The sequence below is a fragment of the Aotus nancymaae genome, unplaced genomic scaffold, assembly GCF_030222135.1.
Source record: "Aotus nancymaae isolate 86718 unplaced genomic scaffold, 86718_ANA_hifiasm-v0.15.2.pri h1tg000018l, whole genome shotgun sequence".
NCBI classification, from domain to species: domain Eukaryota; kingdom Metazoa; phylum Chordata; class Mammalia; order Primates; family Aotidae; genus Aotus; species Aotus nancymaae.
The window spans coordinates 8,588,181-8,612,083 of record NW_026988430.1 but is presented as its reverse complement, the minus strand read 5'-3'; the positions used below and the strand labels follow the sequence as shown (position 1 = coordinate 8,612,083).

General features: G+C 46.5%; 1 protein-coding gene and 2 non-coding genes across 6 annotated transcripts in view; 2 read left to right on the top strand and 1 right to left on the bottom strand.

Annotated features, from left to right (window-relative positions):
* Nucleotides 1-326: 326 nt before the first annotated feature.
* On the top strand, nucleotides 327-433 carry LOC135275820 (U6 spliceosomal RNA). The gene has a single exon (XR_010343391.1). It is a non-coding gene; the product is annotated as a U6 spliceosomal RNA (small nuclear RNA).
* A 2,333-nt stretch (nucleotides 434-2,766) lies between these two features.
* LOC135275800 (small nucleolar RNA U3) lies at nucleotides 2,767-2,983 on the bottom strand. The gene has a single exon (XR_010343379.1). It is a non-coding gene; the product is annotated as a small nucleolar RNA U3 (small nucleolar RNA).
* Nucleotides 2,984-10,703: 7,720 nt separating this feature from the next.
* Nucleotides 10,704-23,903, top strand: part of SHMT1 (serine hydroxymethyltransferase 1) — a 41,455-nt gene continuing 28,255 nt past the window's right edge. The window contains exons 1-4 of one of the 4 annotated variants that reach the window (XM_021674773.2): nucleotides 10,748-10,791; nucleotides 12,956-13,094; nucleotides 20,074-20,188; nucleotides 22,341-22,486. In XM_021674773.2, the coding sequence (XP_021530448.1) occupies nucleotides 20,093-20,188; nucleotides 22,341-22,486 (242 nt within the window). In that variant the 5' untranslated portion in view covers nucleotides 10,748-10,791; nucleotides 12,956-13,094; nucleotides 20,074-20,092. Of the gene's footprint in view, nucleotides 10,792-11,041; nucleotides 11,154-12,010; nucleotides 12,116-12,955; nucleotides 13,095-20,073; nucleotides 20,189-22,340; nucleotides 22,487-23,903 lie in introns of those variants that run through there. The other 3 variants (XM_012438772.3, XM_012438775.3, XM_012438774.3) reach the window with 3 other exon arrangements.

The following is a 23,903-nucleotide window of genomic DNA, read 5'->3' as shown; positions in this document are numbered from 1 at the left end:
GCCAGATTCTCAGGAAAAGATAACATCTTTGGCCAGGCACGGTGGCTCACGCCTGTAATCCCAGCACTTTGGGAGGTCAAGGCGGGCAGATCACCTGAGGTCAGGAGTTCGAGACCAGCCTGACCAACATGGAGAAACCCCATCTCTACTAAAAATACAAAATTAACTGGGTGTGGTGGCGCGTGGCTGTACTCTCAGCTACTCTGGAGGCTGAGGCAGGAGAATCACTTGAACCCGGGAGGTGGAGGTTGTGGTGAGCCAAGATTGCGTCACTGCACTCCACTCTGGGCAACAAAAGGGAAACTGTCAAAAAAAAAAAAAAAATCGTGCTCGCTTCGGCAGCACATATACTAAAATTGGAACGATACAGAGAAGATTAGCATGACCCCTGCGCAAGGATGACATGCAAATTCGTGAAGTGTTCCATATAAAAAAAAATTTTTTTTTAAATCATCTTTCTAAATCCAGATTCACAGGCAGATGACAGTCCATGACCTGAATAACCTTTTAGTGAAGATTTTCAGATTCTGCTCCACATGCTGGGAAGCTCACCAGGGCTTCAAATTTAGGAGAAGGAAGATTTTTTTTTTTTTTTTTTAACAAAAATTAGCTGGGCATGGTGGTAAGTGCCTGTAGTCCCAGCTGCTTGGAAGGCTAAGGCAGGAGAGTCCCTTGAACCCAGGGGCGGAGGCTGCTGGCAACAGAGCCTGGGCAACAGAGCAAAGCACCATCTCAAAAAAAAAAAAAAAAAAAAAGCTAGGCCCAGAATTCGGATCTTAAAAACTCATGGGTTGGGTGCAGTGGCTCATGCCTGTAATCCCACCATTTTAAGAGGCAAGGCGAGCGGATCATCTGAGGTCAAGAGTTCAAGACCGGCCTGACCAATATAGTGAAACCTCATCTCTACTAAAACTACAAAATTAGCAGGGCATTGTGGCGTATGCCTGTAGTCCCAGTTATTTGGGAGGCTGAGGTGGGAAACTCGCTTGAACCAAGGAGGTGGAGGTCACGGCACTGCACTTCAGCCTGGGCGACAAAGCAAGACTCCATCTCAAAAAAAAAAAAAAAAGGTTATTATGTTGGTCAGGCAGAAGTGCCTCACGCCTGTAATCCCAGCACTTTGGGAGGCTAAGGAGGGCAGATCACTTGAGATCAGGAGTTCAAGACCAGCCCGGCCAACATGGTAAAACCCTATCTCTATCAAACATACAAAAATTAGCCGGGTGTGGTAGTGCATGCCTGTAATCTCAGCTACTAAGGAGGCTTAGGCAGGAGAATCACTTGAACTCATGAGGTGGAGGCTGCAGTGAGCCAAGATCTTGCCATTGCAGTCCAGCCTGGGTGACAGGAGACTCCATCTGAAAAAAAAAAAAAAAAAAAAAAGCAAAACTCATTGTGTAAAGACGTATTACAAGTTTTTTTTTTTTAATTTTGGTTTTGGTTTTTTGAGAAGGAGGTTTGCTCTTGCCCAGGCTGGAGTGTAGAGTATTAATGGCATGATCTCGGCTCACTGCAACCTCCGCCTCCCAGGTTCAAGCAATTCTCCAGCCTCAGCCTCCGGAGTAGCTGGGATTACAGGCATGTGCCACCATGCCAAGATAATTTTGTATTTTTAGTAGAGACAGGGTTTCTCCATGTTGATCAGGCTGGTCTCAAACTCCCCACCGCAGGTGGTGATCCATCTGCCTCATCCTCCCAAAGTGTTGGGATTACAGGTGTGAGTCACCGCGCCCAGCCACAAGGTATTTTATCAAAGCATTATTTCTAGTGGTAAAAACTGTAAAGTAATAATAAATATCCATCTGTACAGGTACAGATGAATAAATTTTAAGGTTACACACAAATTACAAAGTGTTAAGCACCTATTCAAATGAATAACTTGGCTATCAGTTGGTCTAGGGATAGACATGCACCTTTTTTTTCCTTTTGAGATGGAGTTTTGCTCTTGTTGCCCAGGCTGGAGTGCATTGGTGCAATCTGAGCTCACTGCAACCTCTGCCTCCCAGGTTCTAGCTGGGATTACAGGCATGGGCCACCACACCAGCTAATTTTGTATTTTTAGTAGAGGTTGGATTTCACCATATTGGCCAGGTTGGTCTTGAATTCCCGACCTAGTGATCTGCCTGCCTGGGCCTCCCAAAGTGCTGGGATACCCTTTTGTAAAGGCAGATTAGCAACGTTTAAAAAAATATGTATTTTGGGGTTGGGAGCGATGTATTTTCAGCACTTTGGGCGGCCAAGAGGGGCGGATCAGCTAAGGTCAGGAGTTCAAGACAAGCCTGGCCAACATGGTTGAACCCTCATCTCTACTAAAAATACAAAAATTAGCTGGACATGGTGGTGGGCACCTATAATCCCATCTACTCAGGAGGCTGAGGCAGAATTGCTGGAACCCCAGAGGCGGAGGTTGTAGTGAGCCGAAATCACACCACCGCACTCTAATCTGAAAAACAAGAGCAAAACTCCGCCTCAAAAAAAAAAAATAAAAACAAAAACTAAAGAAGTAAGCATGGTATCCAACAGTGATTAGAAAAATTCTAAAATGTTTTCTCTTGCCTTTAAAGAGAATCACGTACACTTTTAACTACTTTTCATATAGTAGAGGCAGGATATATCACAAAACCCCACTTGTTAAACACAAAGACCTATGACATAAAGGTCAAGAGAAAAGAAAACTTTCATGTAAAACTAAAACTAGCTAAGAAAGCTAAAGGAAACTGACGAAAACTCTCATCATTAACTTACATTCAACCATAAAACAAGGAATCCACTCAGACAGTGTTCTCTCTTCTCTCACTTTCCGAAGAGGAAAGAAGAACGATCATCAACGACAAATGGCGATTGCACCCAAGCAACACCAAAAGTCAACTTCACGCTCAAGAGAGAACACTACGTCTCCTCCTCGTGGTATTCGGTGCTCTACACATTCAGAGAAACTTCTCTAGTAACAAACTATAGAAATGATCCCTGAAAGTATAGTCTTACTTTTCTGCTCATCGCCTCCATCAGGACTATATCCGCCGCACACTTTGCACTGATGGCGAGATACTTTCGCTATTTCTGATTCCATTAGGAAATAAATAGAAAAACAGATTGGCAATATCATCTTTTCAAATGCTGTCAATCACTTGGCAACACATTTTAACGTTTAAGTGGAAATGTAATTTTTTAAATCATTTCAATTTTAAAAGTTGAAAAAAAATAGGCGTGCTTAATTAGCATAATGCTGATTGACAGCCAATCACAACCTGAATTTTTAAAGCGGGCCGTGTTTGATCCTGGTGTGGTGAGCCCGCCTGTAATCCGGTAATCCTTGGGTTTTGAGAGCCCACAATGAGGCCCAGGAGGCAGGATCCTTTGTTCTATGAGTTTGAGACCAGCCTAGGCAATATAGCCCGATCCCGTCTCTACCGGGCGGTGGGGCGGGAAGTAAAACTGAGCTGGACGTGGTGGCACCGCCTGTAGTCTCAGCTACTCAGGAGGCTGAAGAGGGATGATCGCTTGAGCCAGGGAAACTGGCTGAGTTCGAAGCTGCAGTGAGGTTTGATTGCCACACTGTACCCCAGCCTGGCAGAAAGAGTGAGATCTTGTGACTTAATAACAATTTTTCTAGGGGGGATGATATAAAATAGACATAAAATGTACCATTTTAACCATTTTTCACATATACAATTATGTGAATGCATTAAGTGCATTCATGCAACCAATGGTATGTAACCGTCACCATCATTTTTCTCCAGAACTTTTTCAACATCCCACACTGAAACTCTGTACCCATAAAACAAACTTCCTTTTCCTCCCTCTGCCCAGACCCTTTTAACCACTATTCTCCTTTCTGTCTCTATGAATTTGATTCTTGTAGGTACTTCTATAAGTGGAAACATGCAATATCATTCTTTTTTTTTTTTTTTTTGTATCTGGCTCATTTCACTTAGAATTATGTTTTCAAGGTTCATTCATGTTGTAACATGTTACAGAATTTCACTTCTTTTTTAGGCTGGAGTGCAATGATGCATGATGGCTCACTGCAGCCTTGACCTCCAGGGCTCAGGTGATCCTCCCACGTCAGCCTCCTGAGTAGCTGGGACTACAGGCACATGCCATCACACCTGGCTAATTTTGTATATTTTTTGTAGAGAAGAGGTTTCACCACATTGTCTAGGCTGGTCTTGAACTCCTGGGCTCAAGAGATCCACCCGCCTAGGCATCTCAAAGTGGTGAGACTACAGGCATGAGCCACCACGCCCAGCTGTTTTCTTAATTACATTTTTGAATTGTTCCTTGCTAGTGTATAAAAACACAACTGAACCTAGGCGCAGTGGCTCACGCCTGTAATCCCAACACTTTGGGAGGCCTAGGCAGGCAGAACACCCGAGGTCAGGAGTTTGAGACCAGTCTGGCCAACATGGTGAAAGCCTGTCTCTACTGAAAATACAAAAATTAGCCGGCATGGTGGTGGGCACCTGTAATCTCAGCTACTTGGGAGGCTGAGGCAGGAGAATCACTTGAACCTGGGAGGTGGAGGTTGCAGTGTGCCAAGATTGAGTCATTGTACTCCAGCCTGGGCAACAAGAGCAAAACTCCTCAAAATACAACAACAAAACACAACTGGTTTTTGTGAGTTGATCTTGTGTCCTGAAACTTTGCTGAATTTGCTGATTAGTTCTAGTAATTTTTGTGAGTGTATTCTTTCGGATTTTCTATATTTATAGAAATAGTTTTATTTCTTCTTTCCCGGTTTGGTGCCTCTTATTGCTTTTTCTTACCTAAATGGTCTGGCTACAACTTCTAGTGAAATGCTGAGTAGCAGTAGTAAAAGTGAACTTCTGTGTCTTGTTCCTGATCTTTGGGGGAAAGCTTTCAGCCTTTCACCATTAAGTTTGACGACAATTGTGGGTTTTTCACAAATACCTTTTATAATGTTGAGGCAATTTCCCTCTTTTCATAGTTTTAATATATGTTTAATCATGAAATGTTAGAATTTCTTTTCTTTTTCTTTTTCTTTTTCTTTTTCTTGAGACAGAGTCTTGCTCTGTCGCCAGGCTGGAGTGCAATGGCGCAATCTTGGCTTACCGCAACCTCCGACTCCCAGGTTCAAGCAATTCTCCTGCCTCAGTCTCTTAAGTAACTGGGACTACAGGCGCATGCCACCATGCTCAGCTAATTTTTCGTATTTCTAGTAGAGACGAGGTTTCACCGTGTTAGCCAGGATGGTCTCAATCTCCTGACTTCATGATCCTCCTGGCTTGGCTTCCCAAAGTGCCAAAGTCCTGGGATTATAGGCATGAGCCATCGTGCCATGCCGAAATGTTAGAATTTCTTAGATGCTCTTCCTGTGTCAGCTGTTTCCCTTTTTTTTTTTTTTTTTTTTTGATGGAATAGCCAGGCATGGTGGCTCACACCTGTAATCCCAGCTACTTGGGAGGCTGAGGCAGGAGAATCACTTGAACCCTGGAGGCAGAGGTTGCCGTAGCTGAGATCACACCACTACACTCTAACCTGGGCAAAAGAGACTGAGTCTCGCTCCATTGCCAGACTGGAGCGCAGTGACTCGATCTCAGCTCACTGCAACCTCCATCTCTCATGTTCAGCCGATTCCCTTGCCTCAGCCTCAGTAGCTGGGACTATAGGCGCACACCACCTCTAGCTAATTTTTTGTACTTTTTGTAGAGACAGGGTTTCATCATGTTGGCCAGGATGGTTGCAATCTCCTGACCTCATGATCCGCCCAGCTCGGCCTCCCAAAGTGTTGGGATTACAGGCTTGACCCACCGCTACCAGCCATTAATTGATTTTCTTATGTTGAGCCACCCCCTTGCATTCCTGGGATAAATCCCTCCCTTCCTCTCAGCTGCAGCACCTGAGTAAAGCCTTCTTCCTTGACAATAACCATTGTCTCAGAGATTGGCTTTCTGTGAGGTGAGCAGCAGGCCCTAGACCCAACCCCTGGTGTTTTCGTAACACCAGGATGGGCAGTAGCCTCCAGACACTGGAGGAGTCAAGGAGGAATCCTCCATTTGAGACTTCAAATGATCCTGTCAACAGATTGATTCCTGACTTTGAGCCTCCAGAACTGTGACTGAATAATTTCCGTTTTTTGTTTTTGTTTTAGTTTTTTTGACAGAGTCTCACTTCATCACCCAGGCCGGAGTGCAGTGGCATGATCTGGGCTCACTGCAACCTCAGCCTCCTGGGTTCAAGCGATTCTTCTGCCTCAGCCTCCTGAGGAGCTGGGATTACAGCCATGCGCCACCACGCCTGGCTAATTTTTATATTTTTAGTACAGATGGGATTTTGCCATGTTGGCCAAGCTGGTCTTGAACTCCTGACCTCAAATTATCTGCCTATCTCGGCCTCCCAAAATGCTGGGATTACAGGCGTGAGCCACCATGCCTGGCCAAAGTCACCGCACACAGCCTTTAATTTCAAAATAATTTTACATTTACAGGAAATCGCATTCAGCACAGAGAAGTCCTATGTGCTCTTCACTCAGTTCCCCCATGGCTACATCTTCCATAGCTGTAAGTACAATATCAAGTCATGAAATTTACATTAATGAAATATGTGTATATGGCTCTATGCCATTTTATCACATGTAGATTCATGTACTGACCATTGCAATCAAGATACAAAACTGTTCCATAAATATCTCTTTTGGTTTTTATTTATTTATTTTTTATTTTTATTTTTATTTTTTTAAGACACAGTCTTGCTCTGTCGCCAGGCTGGAGTGCAGTGGCGCAATCTCAGCTCACTGCAACCTCCGCCTCCTGGGTTCAAGTGATTCTTCTGCCTCAGCCTCCCAAGTAGCTGGGACTACAGGTGTGTGACACCACGCCCAGCTATTTTTTGTATTTTTAGTAGAGACGGGGTTTCACCATATTGGCCAGGATGGTCTTGATCTCTTGACCTCCTGATCTGCCTGCCTCAGCCTCCCAAAGTGCTGGGATTACAGGCGTGAGCCACCGCACCCGGTCTGGGTTTTATTTATTTTATTATTAATTTTGAAAGATAGGGTCTCACTCTGCTGCCCAGGCTGGAATGCAGTGGCACAATGATAGCTCACTGCAGCCTTGAACTCCTGGACTAAAGTGAGCCTCCCACCTCAGCCTCCAGAATAGCCGGGCCTACAGGCATGCATGCACCACCATGCCTGGATAATTTTTTCAATTGTTTTTGTAGACACAAGGTCTTGCCATATTGCCCAGGCTGGTCTCAAAGTCCTGGCCTCAAGTGATCTTCACATCTCAGCCTTCCAAAGCACTGGGATTATAGGCATGGGTCACCACTCTAGGCCCTCACCTCTTTATAGACATAACCCTGCTCCACACCATTCCTAATTCCCGACATGAGGAATTTGTTCTCCATTTCTATAATTATGTCATTTTGAGAATGTCGTATAAATGGAATCAAATCATACAGTCTGTAACCTTTTGAGATTGCCTTTTTTTTTTTTTTTTTTTTTTTGAGCTGGAGTCTTATTCTGTTGCCCAGGCTGGAGTGTAGTGAGGCGATCTCAGCTCACTGCAACGTCCACCTCCTGGGTTCCAGCAATTCTCCTAACTCAGCCTCCTAAGTAGCTGGGATTACAGGCGTGTGCCACCACGCCCGGCTAATTTTTGTATTTTTAACAGAGATGGGGTTTCAGCATGTTGGCCAGGCTAGTCTCAAACTTCTGACCTCAAGTGATCCATCTGCCTCGGCCTCCCAAAGTGCTGGGATTACAGGTGTGAGACACTGCGCCCGGCCTGACATTGTCTTTTTTTCATGCAGCATAATTTCCCTAAGATCTAACCAATTAGGAGATACCAAGAAACCACATACTCCACAGCACAAGCTGGAGTGCAGTGGCACAATCTCGGCTTACTGCAACCTCCGCCTCCCAGGTTCAAGTGATTCTCCTGACTCAGCCTCCAAGTAGCTGGGATTATAGGCAAGCACCATCACACCCAGCTAATTTTTGCCTTTTTTTTTTTTGAGACGCAGCTCGACCTCCCAAAGTACTGAGATTACAGGCGTGAGCCACCATGCCCAGCCTTAATCTTTGTATTTTTAGTAGAGACAGGATTTTACCATGTTGGCCAGGCTTGTCTTGAACTCCTGATCTCATAATCCACCCACCTCAGCCTCCCAAAGTGCTGAGATTACAGGCATGAACCACCATGCCCGGCCAAACCTAGTATCTTTAATTTGTATTTGTCCTTATAATCTACTTCCTGCTTGATGTTCTAAATGCCAAAAATCCACGGAGGGTGACATGTCACTAGGCAAAAAAGCTATTTGACAAAATCATTCAGAGTATATGTACTGTTTTGTTTTTGTTTTTTTTTTGAGACGGAGTTTCACTCTTGTTACTCAGGCTGGAGTGCAATGGCACAATCTCGGCTCACCGCAACCTCCGCCTCCTGGGTTCAGGCAATTCTCCTGCCTCAGCCTCCTGAGTAGCTGGGATTACAGGCACACACCACCGTGCTCAGCTAATTTTTTGCATTTTTAGTAGAGACGGGGTTTCACCATGTTGACCAGGATGGTCTCGATCTCTTGACCTCGTGATCCACCTGCCTCGGCCTCCCAAAGTGCTGGGATTACAGGCGTGAGCCACCGTGCCCGGCCCTGTACTGTGGTTTTTATGACTGTTATAGAAAGAACTGCTTCCTCTCCAGATTTTTTTTTTTTTTTAAGATAGAGCCTCACTCTGATGCCCAGGCTGGAGTGCAGTGGTGCCATATCAGCTCGCTGCAACCTCCTCCTCCCGGGTTCAGGTGATTCTCCTGGCTCAGCCTCCCAAGTAGCTGGTATTACAGGCACCTGCTACCGTGCCTAGCTAATTTTTGTATTTTTAGTAGAGACAGCGTTTTACCATGTTGGTCAGGCTAGTCTCGAACTCCTGACTTCAGGTGATCTGCCCACCTCAGCCTCCCAAAGTTCAGGAATTACAGGCGTGAACCATCTCACCCGGCCTCTTCTCCAACTTCTAATCCCTACACTCTTACTATCTCTCCCTGCACTTTTCTGAATCTGTTTTGAATCCATGCATTAACTGTCACACTAGACACATTTGTTTCAACATTTTGGAAATCGATGGATAATAAGAGGGGAACAAAGTGCTTAGGACTGAAAAATGAGGAGTCCATCCTCTAGATGGGGAAGATGAGACTCAGAGAAGGCAATTTCCCAAAGATCATGTGCTGGGCTCTTTCCCCAAGTGCAGCCCCTTGGTTTTTCATCACTTTTTTAAAATATTGTTTTTTTCTATTTGTATTTTTTGTTTGTTTGTTTTTGAGATGAGGGTCTCACTCTGTTGCCCAGGCTGGAGTGCAACTTACTGTAACCTCTGCCTCCCAGGCTTAAGTGGTCCTCCCACTTCATTCAGCCTCCCAAGTAGCTGGGACTACAGGTGCCTGCCACCACACCCAACTAATTTTTTTAATTATTTGTAGAGACAAGGTTTTACCATGTTGCCCAGGCTGGTCTTGAAGTCCTAGGCTCAAGCAATCTACTTTGGCCTCCCAAAGTGCTGAGATTACAGGCGTGACCCACTGCACCTAGTTTTATCATTCTTATAATCATTTTTATTTGACAAATAAATAATAATAAAATTTATGACACAGCCTCAGGAGCTCCTGACATGTGCCCCCGGTTTTTATCATTCTTAACAATAGCTAATGTTCACTGAGTCCTTATTGTGTGCCAATAAGCGTTTTATTTTATGTTTTGAGATGGAGTCTTGCTCTGTTCCCCAGACTGGAGTGCAGTTTCAATCTCGACTGACCACAACCTACGCCTCGTAGGTGCAAGTGGTTCTAGTGCCTCAGCCTCAGGAGAAGCTGAGACTGTAGGCACGCACCACCACGCCTGCTAATTTTTGTATTTTTAGTAGAAACGGGGTTTCACCATGTTGGCCAGGCTGGTCTTGAACTCCTGACCTCAATTGGTCCACCCTGGTCCACTCCGCGCACTAGGCTTCGGCCTCTGAAAGTGCTGGGATTACAGGCGTGTGCCACCCCGCCGGCCCCTCAGTGTTTTAGTATGTATGTCTATTAATCCTCCTGACAGCTGTGCCAGACAGATATAGTTGTCTTCAATCTAGTGATGCGAAGAATCACTTGAGATCAGGAATTCGAGGCCAGTCTGGGCAACATGGTTAGACCCCCATCTCTACTCCAACCTGGGCACAGAGTGAGACCCTGTCTCAAAAAATAAATATATAAAAACAGTAATAATAAAGTGACTGCTCTTGGATTCCACACCTACAGAGTAATAATTTAAATGACCACCCTGTTAACTAAAAGTAGTACAATGAACAAAATTCACTCATAATCCCAAGGCCCAAGAGGCAAGTTTAAGTGAGGAAGGCCCTGTGCAGTCTTCCCGGAAATCCCCGTCCACACATCAGGCTTGCAGCCAAAGCGTGTCAGTCCTACAGGTTCCTGGCCCAGGTGCGCAGCTGCTCCACGCGACCCCCCGGTCGGCCCTGGAGGAGCCAGCCCTGCCCGCCGCTTCGCCTCAGCCAATAGCGCGGGCGCGTTTGGAGGCGGCCCCTGCTTGACTGCGCGCTCTGATTGGGCGTCTCTGGGGGCGGGGCCAGGCCGAAGCCTGGCGCGCGGGGTGCACCTAGCAGAGCGCGAGCGGTCCAGCGCCAAGTTCAGGGTTTGGGGTTGGCGCGGCCGGTCACGTGGTTGGAACGCGGCGGTGCGCGGGGCGTTGGGTCAGCGGGTCTGGGACTTTGGTGGCACCGGCGGCGGCGTGGGACCGAGGCGTCGCTAGGCACGGGCGCGTGGCCGTGTTCCGGTAGGTGGGTGGCTTCTGGTCCGAGGGCCGCGGCGTCCTGGATCCCGGGGTGGGGGGGCGGTGCTCGGGCGTCCTCGGTGTCCCCTGCCGTACCTCACCCTCTGCAGTCGGAACGACTTGAGGGGAGTGCTTAAGTCGCGCCTGGGCTGGGGGTCGGGCGGCCGCCAGCCGCAGCCCCTCGGTTCCAGGCACATTCGGCGCGGTGAGGTGGCCTCGGTGGCCTTTGGCAGGAATGCGAAGGCTTACCGCGGATGTGAGTAGCACTTTTCTCGTTGAGCATCTTCGATTTAAACACAACTCCTCGCCTCGCTCCTTCACGACAAAGCTGCAAGTCGAGTGTTACCGTTTCCCCCGTTTTACAGGTGAGCAAGGTGGTGGGGCTCGGAGAAAGGACACAACTTAAATGGCAGAGCTCGGAATCGAACCCGGGTTCTCAAAGCCTGCGCCCCTAACCGGTACTCGCAGGGTCCCTCCACTTTTGGCCTGTCCCACCAGATCCCTCTGGGGAATGAGCTCTTCCTGTTGCCCGCAGTCTGCCACCCCACTGTTTTAGGAGACAAATGTTGCACTGTAAAGTTCTTGGCCCGGTGCCTCTGCTTTGAGATTCTGGGAGTTAAGTGACCCTTGGTCCAGCTGAGGTCAGCACAGATGCGGGCCTTCAAACTCGGGCAGTTATCCCAGAGAATAGACTGGAAACACCAGTTGAGGTTCTTACAGAAATAACATTGTAGGCCTGTGGCTCATGCCTGTAATCCCTAGCACTTTGGGAGATGGAGATGTGCAGATCACTGAAGGTCGGGAGTTCGAGACCAGCCTGGCCAACACAGTGAAACCCCGCCTCTACTAAAAATACAAAAAAATTAGCCAGCCATGGTGGCACACATCTGTAATCCCAGCTACTCGGAAGGCTGAGGCAGGAGAATCGCTTGAACCCAGGAAGTGGAGGTTGCAGTGAGCAGAGATGGCGCCTCTGCACTCCAGCCTGAGGGACAGAGCGAGACTCCATCTCAAAAAAAAGAAAGAAAGAAAGAAAGAAAAAGCGTAAATTTATTACCTGGGGGAACTTGGAACGGAGGTTGGTAATTGTGTTTTTATTTAGTGCAGTGTTGCAATGTCCTGGGACAAGGCTTTGGAAGTGAAGAGAAACCAGAGTTCAGATTCTGGCCCTTATTATATAACTTTAGACAAGTTAGCTCTCTGGGCCTCAATTTCCTCTTTTGTAAACAAGAGAACACAAAAATCTGTGTGTGAGATAGAAGATGTTCAACAAGGTAGTTCCCTTAGCAGACCCCTGGCCGGATCCACTTGTGTGATAGAGGCCCAGGTAAGATTTGGAGGCATGGAGAGGCTGGTGACTTTGCTGGTGACCTCACTTACTGGATCTCTCCCTGGTGTTGAGGATCTGGCCACACTGAGCAACCGTGCCTCTACAGAAATATCTAATGCTGTAATGACTGATGCTGCGGTGAGCTGTGTTGGCTGGGGTGCTTACCAGGTGTTACTGAATGTTAATGAAGACATCCCTAAGATTCCTAAGTTTCCTTTTCTTTCTTTCTTTTATTTTGGGATGGAGTCTTGCTCTGTTGTCCAGGCTAGAGTGCAGTGGCATGATCTCGGCTAACTGAAACCTCCACCTTACTGGTTCAAGCTATTCTCCTGCCTCAGTTTCCTGAGTAGCTGGGATTACAGGCATATGCCACCATAATTGGCTAATTTTTGTATCTTTAGTAGAGATGAGTTTTTGCCATATTGACCAGGCTGGTCTCGAACTCCTTACCTCAAATGATCTGCCCACCTTGGCCTTCCAAAGTGCTGAGATTACATGCGTGAGCCACTGAGCCCAGCCCTTTTTTTTTCTTTTTAGAGAGACAGGGGTGTCACTATGTTACCCAGGTTGGTCTTGACTCCTGTGGTCCTGTGACTCCCCAGACTTCAGGTATGCAAGTCTGATTGCTGACCCTTGGCAAGTCACACTTCCTCCTTTCTCTGAGCTTTGAACTTGGGGTGCTCTGTACTTGTTTACTCTGCGAAGATTGCTCTCATCCCAGATCTCATGCTTGGCTCCTTTCCACAGCTCAGATTTCAGCTCAGGGATGTTCCCTGGCACAGTCTGAAGTAGCTCTTCCTTTCTTTCTTTCCTTTCTTTCTTTCTCTTTTGAGACAGGGTCTTGCTCTGTTGCCCAGGCTGGAGTGCAGTGGCAGAGTCGAGGCTCACTGCAGCCTCAGCCTCTGGGACTCAAGCGATCCTCCTGCTTCAGCCACCCAGAATAGCTGAGAATATAGGCACGTGCCACCAGGCTCAGGTAATTTTTTTTTTTAATTTTTTAATTTTTTTTTGTAGAGACAGGGTTTTGCCATGTTGCCTAGTCTGGTCTTGAACTCCTGGGCTCAAGTGATCTTCTCACCTCAGCCTTTCATAGTTTGGGGATTACAGGCATGAGCCACCATGCCTGAGCTTGTGTATTTCTTTTCTTTTTTTTTGAGATGCACCCTGCTCTGTCCACCCAGGCTGGAGTGCAATGGCATGATCTCCCCACTCACTTCAACCTCCGCTTCCCCGGTTCAAGCAATTCTCCTGCCTCAGCCTCCCAAGTAGCTGGGATTACAGGCACCCGCCACCACACCTGGGTAATTTTTGCATGTTTAGTAGAGATGGGGTTTCACCATGTTGGCCAGGCTGGTCTCGAACTACTGACCTCAAGTAATCCACCCGCCTCGGCCTCCCACAGTACTGAGATTGAAGTTGTGATCCACTGTGCCCAACCTAATTTTTTTTTTTTTTGAGACAGAGTCTTGCTCTGCTGTCACCCAGGCTGGAGTGCAGTGGCATGATCTCAGCCCACTGCAACCTCTGCCTCCCAGGTTCAATCGATTCTCCTGCCTCAGCCTCCCAAGTAGCTGGGACTACGGGTGCCTGTCACCATGCCTGGCTAATTTTTGTATTTTTAGTAGAGTCAGGGTTTCACCATATTGGCCAGGTTGGTCTTGAACTCCTGACCTTGTGATCCACCTACCTCAGTCTCCCAAAGTGCTGGGATTACAGGCATGAGCCACCATGCCCAGCTGTATTTCTTAATTGTTTATAATTTGTTTCTCATAAGAGCAGGACCTCTATCTTAGTAACTTCTGTATTCATAGTGCCTAGCTCTGTGCCTGGGATGTACGAGTTGTTCAATAAATGCTGATTGAATGAATTCATTGTAGAGGTCTTAGATATCAAACACTTATTCTGGAGTTTTTTTTCTTTTTGAGAGATAGGGTCTCACTCTGTCATCCAGGCTGGAGAGCAGTGGCAAAATCATAGTTTATGGCAGCCTTGACCTCCCAGGCCCAAGTAATCCTCTCACCTCAGCCTCCCAAATAGCTGAGACTACAGGCATGCACCACCGTATCATCCAGCTAATTTTTAATTTTTTTTTTTATAAGATGGAGTCTTGCTCTGTCACCCAGGCTGGAGTGCAGTGGCGCAGTCTTGGCTCACTGTAACCTCTGCCTCTCGGGTTCAAGCGATTCTTCTGCCTCAGCCTCCTGAGTAGCTGGGACTACAGGCACATGCCACCGCACCCAGCCAATTTTTGTCTTTTTAGTAGAGACAGGGTTTTGACATGTTGGCCAGGCCGATCTTGAACTCCTGACCTCAGGTTATTCACCCTCCTTGGCCTCCCAAAGTGCTGGGATTACAGGCATGAGCCACCTTGCCAGGCCTTTCCCCCTCCCCTCCCCCCGACCTGAGATGGACTCTTGCTCTGTCACCCAGGCTGGAGTGCAGTGGTGCGATCTTGGCTCACTGCAACCTCCACCTCCTGGGTTCAACTAATTCTGCCTCAGCCTCCTGAGTAGCTGGGATTATAGGCACCTGCCACCACACCTGGCTAATTTTTGTATTTTTAGTAGAGATGGGGTTTCACTATATTGGCCAGGCTGGTCTCGAACTCCTGACCTTGTGATCCGCCTGCCTTGGCCTCCCAAAGTGCTGGGATTACAGGTGTGAGCCACCATGCCCAGCCCAGGCCTTATTTTGAACTAAATATGGAATTACCCTATGACCCAGTAATTCCACTTCTGAATATATACCCAGAAGAATTGAAAGCAGGGAGTACTTGAACAGAAATTTGTATACCCGTGTTCATAGCAGCATGATTCACAATGACCACAAGGTGGAAACAACCCAAATGTCTATCAGCAAATGAAGGGAGAAACAAAATATGGCATACACATACAATGAAATATTATTCACCCCTAAAAAGGAGGCCAGGCGCAGTGTCTCATGCCTGTAATCCCAGAACTGTGGGAGGTCGAGTTGGGTAGATCACTTGAGGTCAGGAATTTGAGACCAACTTGGCCAACATGATGAAACCCCATCTCTACTAAAAACACAAAAAATTAGCCAGGCATGGTGGTAGTCACCTGTAATCCCAGCTACTCGGGAGGCTGAGGGAGGAGAATTGCTTCAACCCGGGAGGTGGAGGTGGCAGTGAGCCGAGACCACGCCACTGTACTCCAGCCTGGGCAACAGAGTGAGACTTCATTTCCAAAAAAAAAAAAAAAAAATCCTGGCACAGTTGCTCACACCTGTAATCTCAGCACTGTGAGAGACTGAGGCAGGTGGATCACGAGGTCAGGAGTTCAAGACCAGCCTGGCCAACATGGTGAAACCCTGTCTCTATTAAAAAACAAACATTAATGGCACGGTGGTGTGTGCCTGTAATCCCAGCTACTTGGGAGACTGAGGCAGGAGAATCACTTGAACCTGGGAGTTGGAGGTTGCAGTGAGTTGAGATCATGCCATTGCACTCCAGCCTGGGTGACAGAGTGAGACTCTGTCTCCAAAAAAAAAAAAAAAAGGAAAGGAAAGAAATTCTGATACATGCTACAACATAGATAAATCTTGAAAACGGTGCTAAGTGAAATAAGCTAGACACAAAAGGACAAATACAGCATGATTCCACTTAAATGAGGTAGCTAGAGTAATCAAATTCATTGTACAGTACAATTCATTGTAAGAGTACAGTAGTAGTTACCAGGATCTGGGCAGTGAGAGGAAAGGGTGTTTGTTTCATGGGTACAGAGTTTCAGTTTGGGATGTTGAAAAAGTTCTGGAGATAAATAATGATGATTGTTGTAAAACATGAATACTTAATACCACTGTATATGTAAAAATGGTTAAAACTAAATATGTTAGATATTTTTCTCACAATTTAAAGGCAAAAAAAAAGTGAGAGATTCAAGGTACTGTGTATGTTTTTCAGCCAACCTCCAAACTCAAGAGGAGATGCTAAGTATGTCCTCAGATTGAGGGCTTCCTTGATCCTAAATGGATAGGTAACAGCCCAGGGATGGGACTGCTGGGCTGAGGGCTAGGGCTGTCTCTCTCACCAGGGATTAGAAAGTAACAGCTTGGAATTCATGTCGAGGACTAGGAAGGGTTTGTAGTAAGGGCAAGACAGCATATGTTGTTAGGCTGAAGTGAAATTGGTAGAGACTTGGTTGTTCCAGAGAGCTGAATGAAATGCCTTTCATAGAGCGATTGTGGAGCTGACCCTTCTCAGAGGAAGTTTCCAAATGGACTTGAGTTATTTGGTTCAGAAATCTTCCACCTGTACTGCTGACCACCTTCAAGTCCTTTTAACCTTGAGTAGCTGATGAGGGAAGGTTTTTTTTCTCTGTGGGGTTCTAAGACCAGCGGGCCTGTTTTGGCCATTATGCTTCTTTCTTGTTTTCTCCACTGCCCAGGGCATGGCTATTGCCGAGACAGAGGTCTTGGGGTGCAGGGGCTTTGGCTGGGAGCAGCTTTTATCACCCAGGAGGAGCAGATGGGCCAGCCAAGGCTGTAGATGCCTTCCAGGGCCCGTAGCCCAGACCTCGCTGCCTTGTGTTTTGTGGCACCACTGCCTGATGGTTCCTGATGGTGTCCCTGTCTTGGCCTCCCAAAGTGCTGGGATTGCTGGCGTGAGCCACCATGTCTGACAACCAGTCAGCTGTATTTTAATGGGATGTAGTTTTGTGATAGAAATAAAACCATGAGCTGGGTGCAGTGGCTCATGTGTGTAATCCCAGCGTTTTGGGAGGCTGGGGCAGGAGGGTTGCTTGAGCCCAGGAGTTTAGAGATCAGCCTGGATAACATAATGAGACTGTATCTCTATAAAAAACAAAAAAATTGGCGGGGCATGGTGGCTCCTGCCTATAATCCCAACAGTTTTGGGAGACCAAGGCAAGTGGATCACCTGAGGTCAGGAGTTTAAGACCAACCTGACCAACATGGTGAAACCCCATCTCTACTAAAAATACAAAAAAAAATTAGCTGGGCATGATGGTGTGTGCCTGTTATCCCAGCTATTCAGGAGTCTGAGGCAGGAGAATTGCTGCAACCTGGAAGGTGATTCTCCTGCCTCAGCCTCCTGCAGTGAGCCAAGATTTCGCCATTACACGCTAGCCTGGGCAAGAGAGTGAGACTGCTTGTGAGCTAAGGTGAGAGATCACTTGAACCCAGGAAGTTGAGGCCCTAGTGAGCCAGGATTGCACCACTACACTTTATCCTGTGCTGCAGAGCATGACTCCATAAAAATACGCAGGCAAATGTGACCTGTAATTTTTTTTTTTTTTTTTTTGAGAAGGAACCTTGCTCTGTCACCCAGGCTGGAGTATAGTGGCATGATCTTGGCTTACTGCGATTCTCCTGCCTCAACCTCCCCAGTAGTTGGGATTGCAGGCGTGTACCACCATGCCTAGCTAATTTTTGTATTTTTAGTAGAGACAGGGTTTCACCATATTGGCCAGGCTGGTCTCCTGATCTCGTGATCTGCCCGCCTGCCTTGGCCTCCCAAAGTGCTGGGATTACAGGCGTAAGCCGCGCCCAGCCCAACCTGTAATTCTTTAGGAAGATTTATATTCAAGCAAGTGCCTTTTTTTTTTTTTTTTTTTTTAAACACAGGATCTTACTCTGTCACCCAGGCTGGAGTGCAGTGCCACAATTATGGCTCACTGCAATCTAGCTTTCAGGCTCAGGTGATCCTCCCACCTCAGCCTCCTGAATAGCTGAGACTACAGATGCATGCCAACACGCCCAGCTAATAATTTGGTTTGTGTTTGTTTGTTTTTGAGACGGAGTGTCATTCTGTCGTCCAGGCTGGAGTGCAACGGCTTGATCTCGGCTCACTGCAGCCTCCACCTCCCTGGTTCAAGTAATTCTCATGTGTCAGCCTCCCGAATAGCTGAAACTACAGGTGCCTGCCACCACACCTGGCTAATTTTTGTATTTTTATTAGTAACGGAGTTTCAGCTTGTTGGTCTGGGTAGTCTCAAACTCCTGACCTCAGATGATCCACCAGCCTCAGCCTCCCAAAGTGCTGGAAAAACAGGAGTGAGCCACAGCACCCAGCCCCAATTTGTATTTTTTGTAGAGATGGGGCTTCACCATGTTGCCCAGGCTGGTCTTGCACTCCTGTGCTCAAGTGACCCTCCTGCCTTAGCTTCTCAAAGTGCTGGAATTACAGGCATGAGCCACCACATAGGGCCCATGTGTTGTTTTTTTTTAGATGGAGTTTTGCTCTTGTTGCCCAGGCTGGAGTGTGACGGCACGATCTTGGCTCACTGTAACCTCCACCTCCCAGGTTCAAGTGATTCTCCTGCCTCAGCCTCCCGAGTAGCTGGGATTACAGGCATGCACCACCACACCCGGCTAATTTTGTATTTTTAGTAAAGATAGGGTTTCTCTATGTTGGTCAGTCTAGTCTCAACTCCCGACCTCAGGTGGTCTGCCCGTCTCAGCCTCCCAAAGTGCTGGGATTATAGGCATGAGCCATGGCGCCTGGCCCTCCGAGTGCTATTTTAACTAACAGCTTCACAGGAACTCTATGGAGTACTTAGAGCATGTGCTTTGGAGTTTGGAGTCCTACGTCTGTGGCTAACTTGCTGTGCAGCCCTGGGCTATTTTACTTTTCTAACTTTGTTTATTTTTCTTTTGTTCTTTTGTTTTTTTGTTTTGTTTTGTTTTTAAGAATCCTAGCCTCAGTAGCTAGAACTATAGGCCCATCCCACCATGCCCAGCTTTTTTTTTTTTTTTTTTTTTGGAGCGATGTGGTCTTGCTTTCATGCCCAGGCTGGTCTTGGCCTCTGGCCATCCTCCCACATTGCCTCCCAAAGTGCTGGGATTACAGGTGTGAGTTGCACGCTTGGCCCTGAGCCTCATTTTCATTACTTGAAATATGAAAGAAATTAACACATTAAAGTATTGCTAGGATTAAAATGAGGTCACTTCTATATTCCATGCCTAGTATAGGCTCTTTTTATAGCAAAACTTCCATTTACAGGAGCCTGGAGAAATGTGTCCAGACAGAATGAATAGGTGCTGTTTGCTGTACTTACATTATCATTTATAAAATACTACTGCTGGTCATCCTGGAAAGATGATCCCAACTGCCGGTATCCCGTTCATCATTAACTTGTGTGTCCCAGATAATCTTTTGAAAAGTTGCTAAATAGTGAATATTTACTATTTTATGAGAGCCTGCCAAGTCCCTGCCAGTGGAATTGTTTCACGTCAAGGATTCATCTGTTCAGTCATTTGGAAAATATTCTTCATGTATAGCAGTGTTGGGTACTGCAGGAGATTTTTTTAAAAAGTACCACTCAGTCCTTACCTTCAAGAAATTTAGTTTAGTTGTGGGAGATAACCTGTACCCATGAGAATGGCTAAGAGGAGGCGGAGTTGGGCTCCCTGCAGGTTGGGGGAGGGTCAGTTCTTATTTCTGAGGGAGAGGAGCTGACGTCAGCAGTTCTGAAAGGAACCAGAAGTTCCACCCGATGGTTTTGCAATAGAGTATGCTTGTGTTTACCAAGCAATTTTGAGGGAAAGGCTAAAAAAAATGTTAGTTTAGCAACTCCATAGAACTAATAGGTTGTGTTGAGCTTTGAGTAAATTTAATGCTGGGCTGAGCGTGGTGGCTCACACCTGTAATCCCAGCATTTTGGGAGGCTGAGGCAGGCAGATCACTGAGCTCGGGAGTTTGAGGCCAGCCTGACCAACATGGTGAAACTCCGTCCCTGTCTCTATGAAAAATACAAAAATTAGCTGGGCATAGTGGCATGCGCCTGGTGTACACGCAGCTACTCAGAGACTGAGTGAGGCAGGAGAATTGCTTGAACTCAGGAGGCAGAGGTTGCAGTGAGCCAGGATCACGCCATTACACTCCAATCTGGGTGACAGAGTGAGACTCTGTCTCAAAAAAATATAAATTAATTAATTTAATGCTGAAAGCTACAAATGTTTTTCCCATTTTTTAGGCAGCTTCGAACCAGTGCAATGGCGATGCCAGTCAATGGAGCCCACAGGGATGCTGACCTGTGGTCCTCACATGACAAGATGCTGGCGCAGTCCCTCAAAGACAGTGATGTTGAGGTGAGATTTGTGGGGTCTTTACAGATGTTTTTATGTTGGAGGACTTCATTTAAATCTCTAGTTCTAATTACAAGTTAATTAGGGACAGCCTTGGAATGAGTATCATCCTGCTGGATTTAGAGGTGGTGGCAGACAAAATGGCTACAAATCCTTTGAGGGTAAATTTAAAGATTGCTGGGTTTCTACCAAGTGTGGAGCGCTGTGCAGGGTGCTCTGGAGGAAAGAGAAGAAGAGAGATCACAGACAGCTGACCCTTTCCTTACAGTTCACAGGGAATATAGATCCATCTAGACATCTGGAAGCACCTTTATTTGTTTTTTGTTTTTTGTTTTTTTCTTGAGACAGAGTTTCACTCTTATTGCCCAGGCTGGGGTGCAATGGCATGATCTCAGCTGACTGCAACCTCCACCTCCCGGGTTCAAGGTATTCTCCAGCCTCAGCCTTCCGAGTATCTGGGATTACAGGCACCTGCCACCATGTCTGGCTAATTTTTGTATTTTTAGTAGAGATGGGGTTTGGCCATGTTGACCAGGCTGGTCTCGAACTCCTGACCTCAGGTGATATGCCCACCTCAGCCTCCCAAAATGCTCGGATTGCAGGCATGAGCCACCGCACCCAGCCTTATTTGTTTTTAATTTTAATTTTATTTATTTATTTATTTATTTATTTATTTTTGAGTTAGAGTCTTGCTCTGTTGCCCAGGCTAGAGTGCAGTGGTGTGATCTCAGCTCACTGCAACCTCCACTTCCAGGGTTCAAGAGACTCTCCTGCCTAAGCCTCCCGAGTAGCTGGGATTACAGGCGCGTGCCAACATGCCCAGATAATTTTTGTAGTTTTAGTAGAGACAGGGTTTCACCATGTTTGCCAGGCTGGTCTTGAACCCCTGACCTCTGGCGATCCGCCTGCCTCAGCCTCCCAAAGTGCTAGGATTACAGGTGTGAGCTACCGTGCCTGTACTATTTGTTTTTATAAAAGCTTTATTGAGATATCATTGATTTACCATATAATTTAGTGGGTTTTAGAATATTCATAGTAAATTTTAAAACATTTTTATCCTCCCCAAAAAGAAACCTTGAACCCATTAGCAGTCACCCCAAGCTCCCCAACCCTGTTCGACCACTTATCTGCTTTCTGTCTCCATGAATTTGCTAAAACATCTTCTCTTTTTTTTTTTTTTTTTTTGAGATGGAGTTTCGCTGTTGTTACCCAGGCTGGTGTGCAATGGCGCAATCTCGGCTCACCGCAACCTTCGCCTCCTGGGTTCTGGCAATTCTCCTGCCTCAGCCTCCTGTGTAGCTGGGATTACAGGCACACACCACCGTGCCCAGCTAATTTTTTGTATTTTTAGTAGAGACGGGGTTTCACCATGTTGACCAGGATGGTCTCGATCTGTTGACCTCGTGATCCACCCGCCTCGGCCTCCCAAAGTGCTGGGATTACAGGCGTGAGCCACCGCGCCCGGCTAAAACATCTTTTCTTTTTTTGAGACAGGATCTCACTCTGTCCCTCAGGCTGGAGTGCAGTGGTGTGATCTTACCTCAGCTCACTGTTGCCTCCGTCCCCTGGGCTCAAGTGATCCTTCCGCCTTGGCCTCCTGAGTTGCTGGGACTACAAGCGCATGCCACCACAGCTGGCTAATTTTTTGTGGTTTTGGTGGAGACGGGATTTTACCATGTTGCCCAGGCTGATCTTGAACTCCTGGGCTCAGGCAATTAACCTGTCTTAGTCTCCTGAAGTGCTGAGATTACAGGTGTGAGCCACCACACCTGACCTGAAGCATCTTTTAAGGAAGAGGAACGAGGAATAAGGTTTAGGGAGGGGGAAACTTGGTGAAATGTAGGGATAAAAATAACAAGACTGTGGTGTTAAAAATTAGGTGGGACACTGAAACACAATTTTCTCTTAAATCATTTTGTTTTTCTTGACTCATTGTTTAGTGATTTCCCAGATAGTAAACCTTTGAGGAGGATTCGTTCTATTCCTTAATTGTTATGAGAGTCCTCGATGTTGTTATTTGTGTCACAGTCAGCTTCTGAGGGTACAGTATTAATGTGAAAGCGTGTCTTTTCCATTCAGGAGGTTGTAATTTGGATCAGAGCAAAATTTTAAACTAAAATTTCCAAATATCAAGCATCTGTTTTCTTCTCATAAGGTTTACAACATCATTAAGAAGGAGAGTAACCGGCAGAGGGTTGGATTGGAGCTGATTGCCTCAGAGAATTTTGCCAGCCGAGCAGTTTTGGAGGCCCTAGGCTCTTGCTTAAATAACAAATACTCTGAGGGGTACCCGGGCCAGAGGTATGTGAATCTTTTCAGAGGCCTGATTCTGACACAGTGATAGGGAGTACTGAATCCGCCTAGGATCTAAACAATTTGGAAATTTCAGACAACAGCAACTTTCCCAGCTGTGGGATTTCTGTTCCACGCCCGCTCTCTGACATAACTGTTTTATTCCCAGCATGTGGTAACACTGAAGAGCTCAGTGCAAGTATACCCAGGGGCACATTTCACAGTCCTTTGGGGGCTTTCTAGACTAATAGGCCAGTTTGTAAGGAGGACTGAGCCACTGGAGGGCATGTGGCCTCTGTCTAGAAAAGGTCAGTGTCATCCAAGGGATGTTGCAGAAGATGGCTGTTGTCATGTGAGTCATCCAGTCTGTATTGGAAATGGTGTGGAGGTGGAGGCTGAATCTGGAATACTGGAAGCTGTTTCTGCATTATAAATGTTGGATTTACACATGCACTGGCTTTCAGTTGTCTCTTTCACCTTCAAAATTACAGTGTTATATTCATTTTTGTTTTTTACAGTCATCTTCAGGCAAAGAAAATAAATTACAGAATTAGACATGGTATTTGCAAATTTGTGCATTTTTGTCCCAAAGGAAACAGAAAGGTCACCCTTGGAGAATGAATTGCCATTCTGTCCTGAGATGCCCCTGAAGCTCTATATAGAAGACAGAATCAAGTCGAAGGCATTGTCTTTCTCCTACTGTGAATAACTTTTGCATTGTGCCTTGAAGAATTCACCATGTGTTTTCTTTCTTTCACTCTGTCCTTTCTTTTTCCTTTTTTATCTTTTTCTTCTTTCAAATCCAGGCTAAGGTATTTTGTTAACATCAGGTGTTTTCTTTCTTTCTTTGTTTTGTTTCGAGACATGGTCTGTCTTTTGTCTAGACTGAAGTGCAGTGGTGTGATCAAGGTTCACTGTAGCCTTGTCCTATTGGACTCAAGCCTTCCTCCCACCTCAGCCTCCTGAGTAGCTGGGACTACAGGCATACACCACCACACTCAGCCAGTTTTTTGAAGAGACAGAATTTCACCATGTTGCCCAGGCTTATCTCCAACTCCTGAGCTCAAGCGATCCACCCGCCTCAGCCTCCTAGAGTACTGGGATTACAGCTGTGAGCCACTGTACCCAGCTCACACCAGGTTTTTTCACAACTAATATTTCATTGGATTCTCACAGCAATGTATTGGGCAACGGGTGATGTTTTCTACATTTTTAAGATGGGGACTGGGCATGGTGGCTCACTCTGTCACCAGGCTGGAGCTGCAATCTCGGCTCACGGCAACCTCTGCCTCCCAGGTTCAAGCAATTCTCCTGCCTCAGCCTCCCGAGTAGCTGGGACTACAGGCATATGCCACCATGCCTGGCTAATTTTTTGTATTTTTAGTAAAGATGGGGTTTCATCATGTTGGCCAGGATGATCTTGACT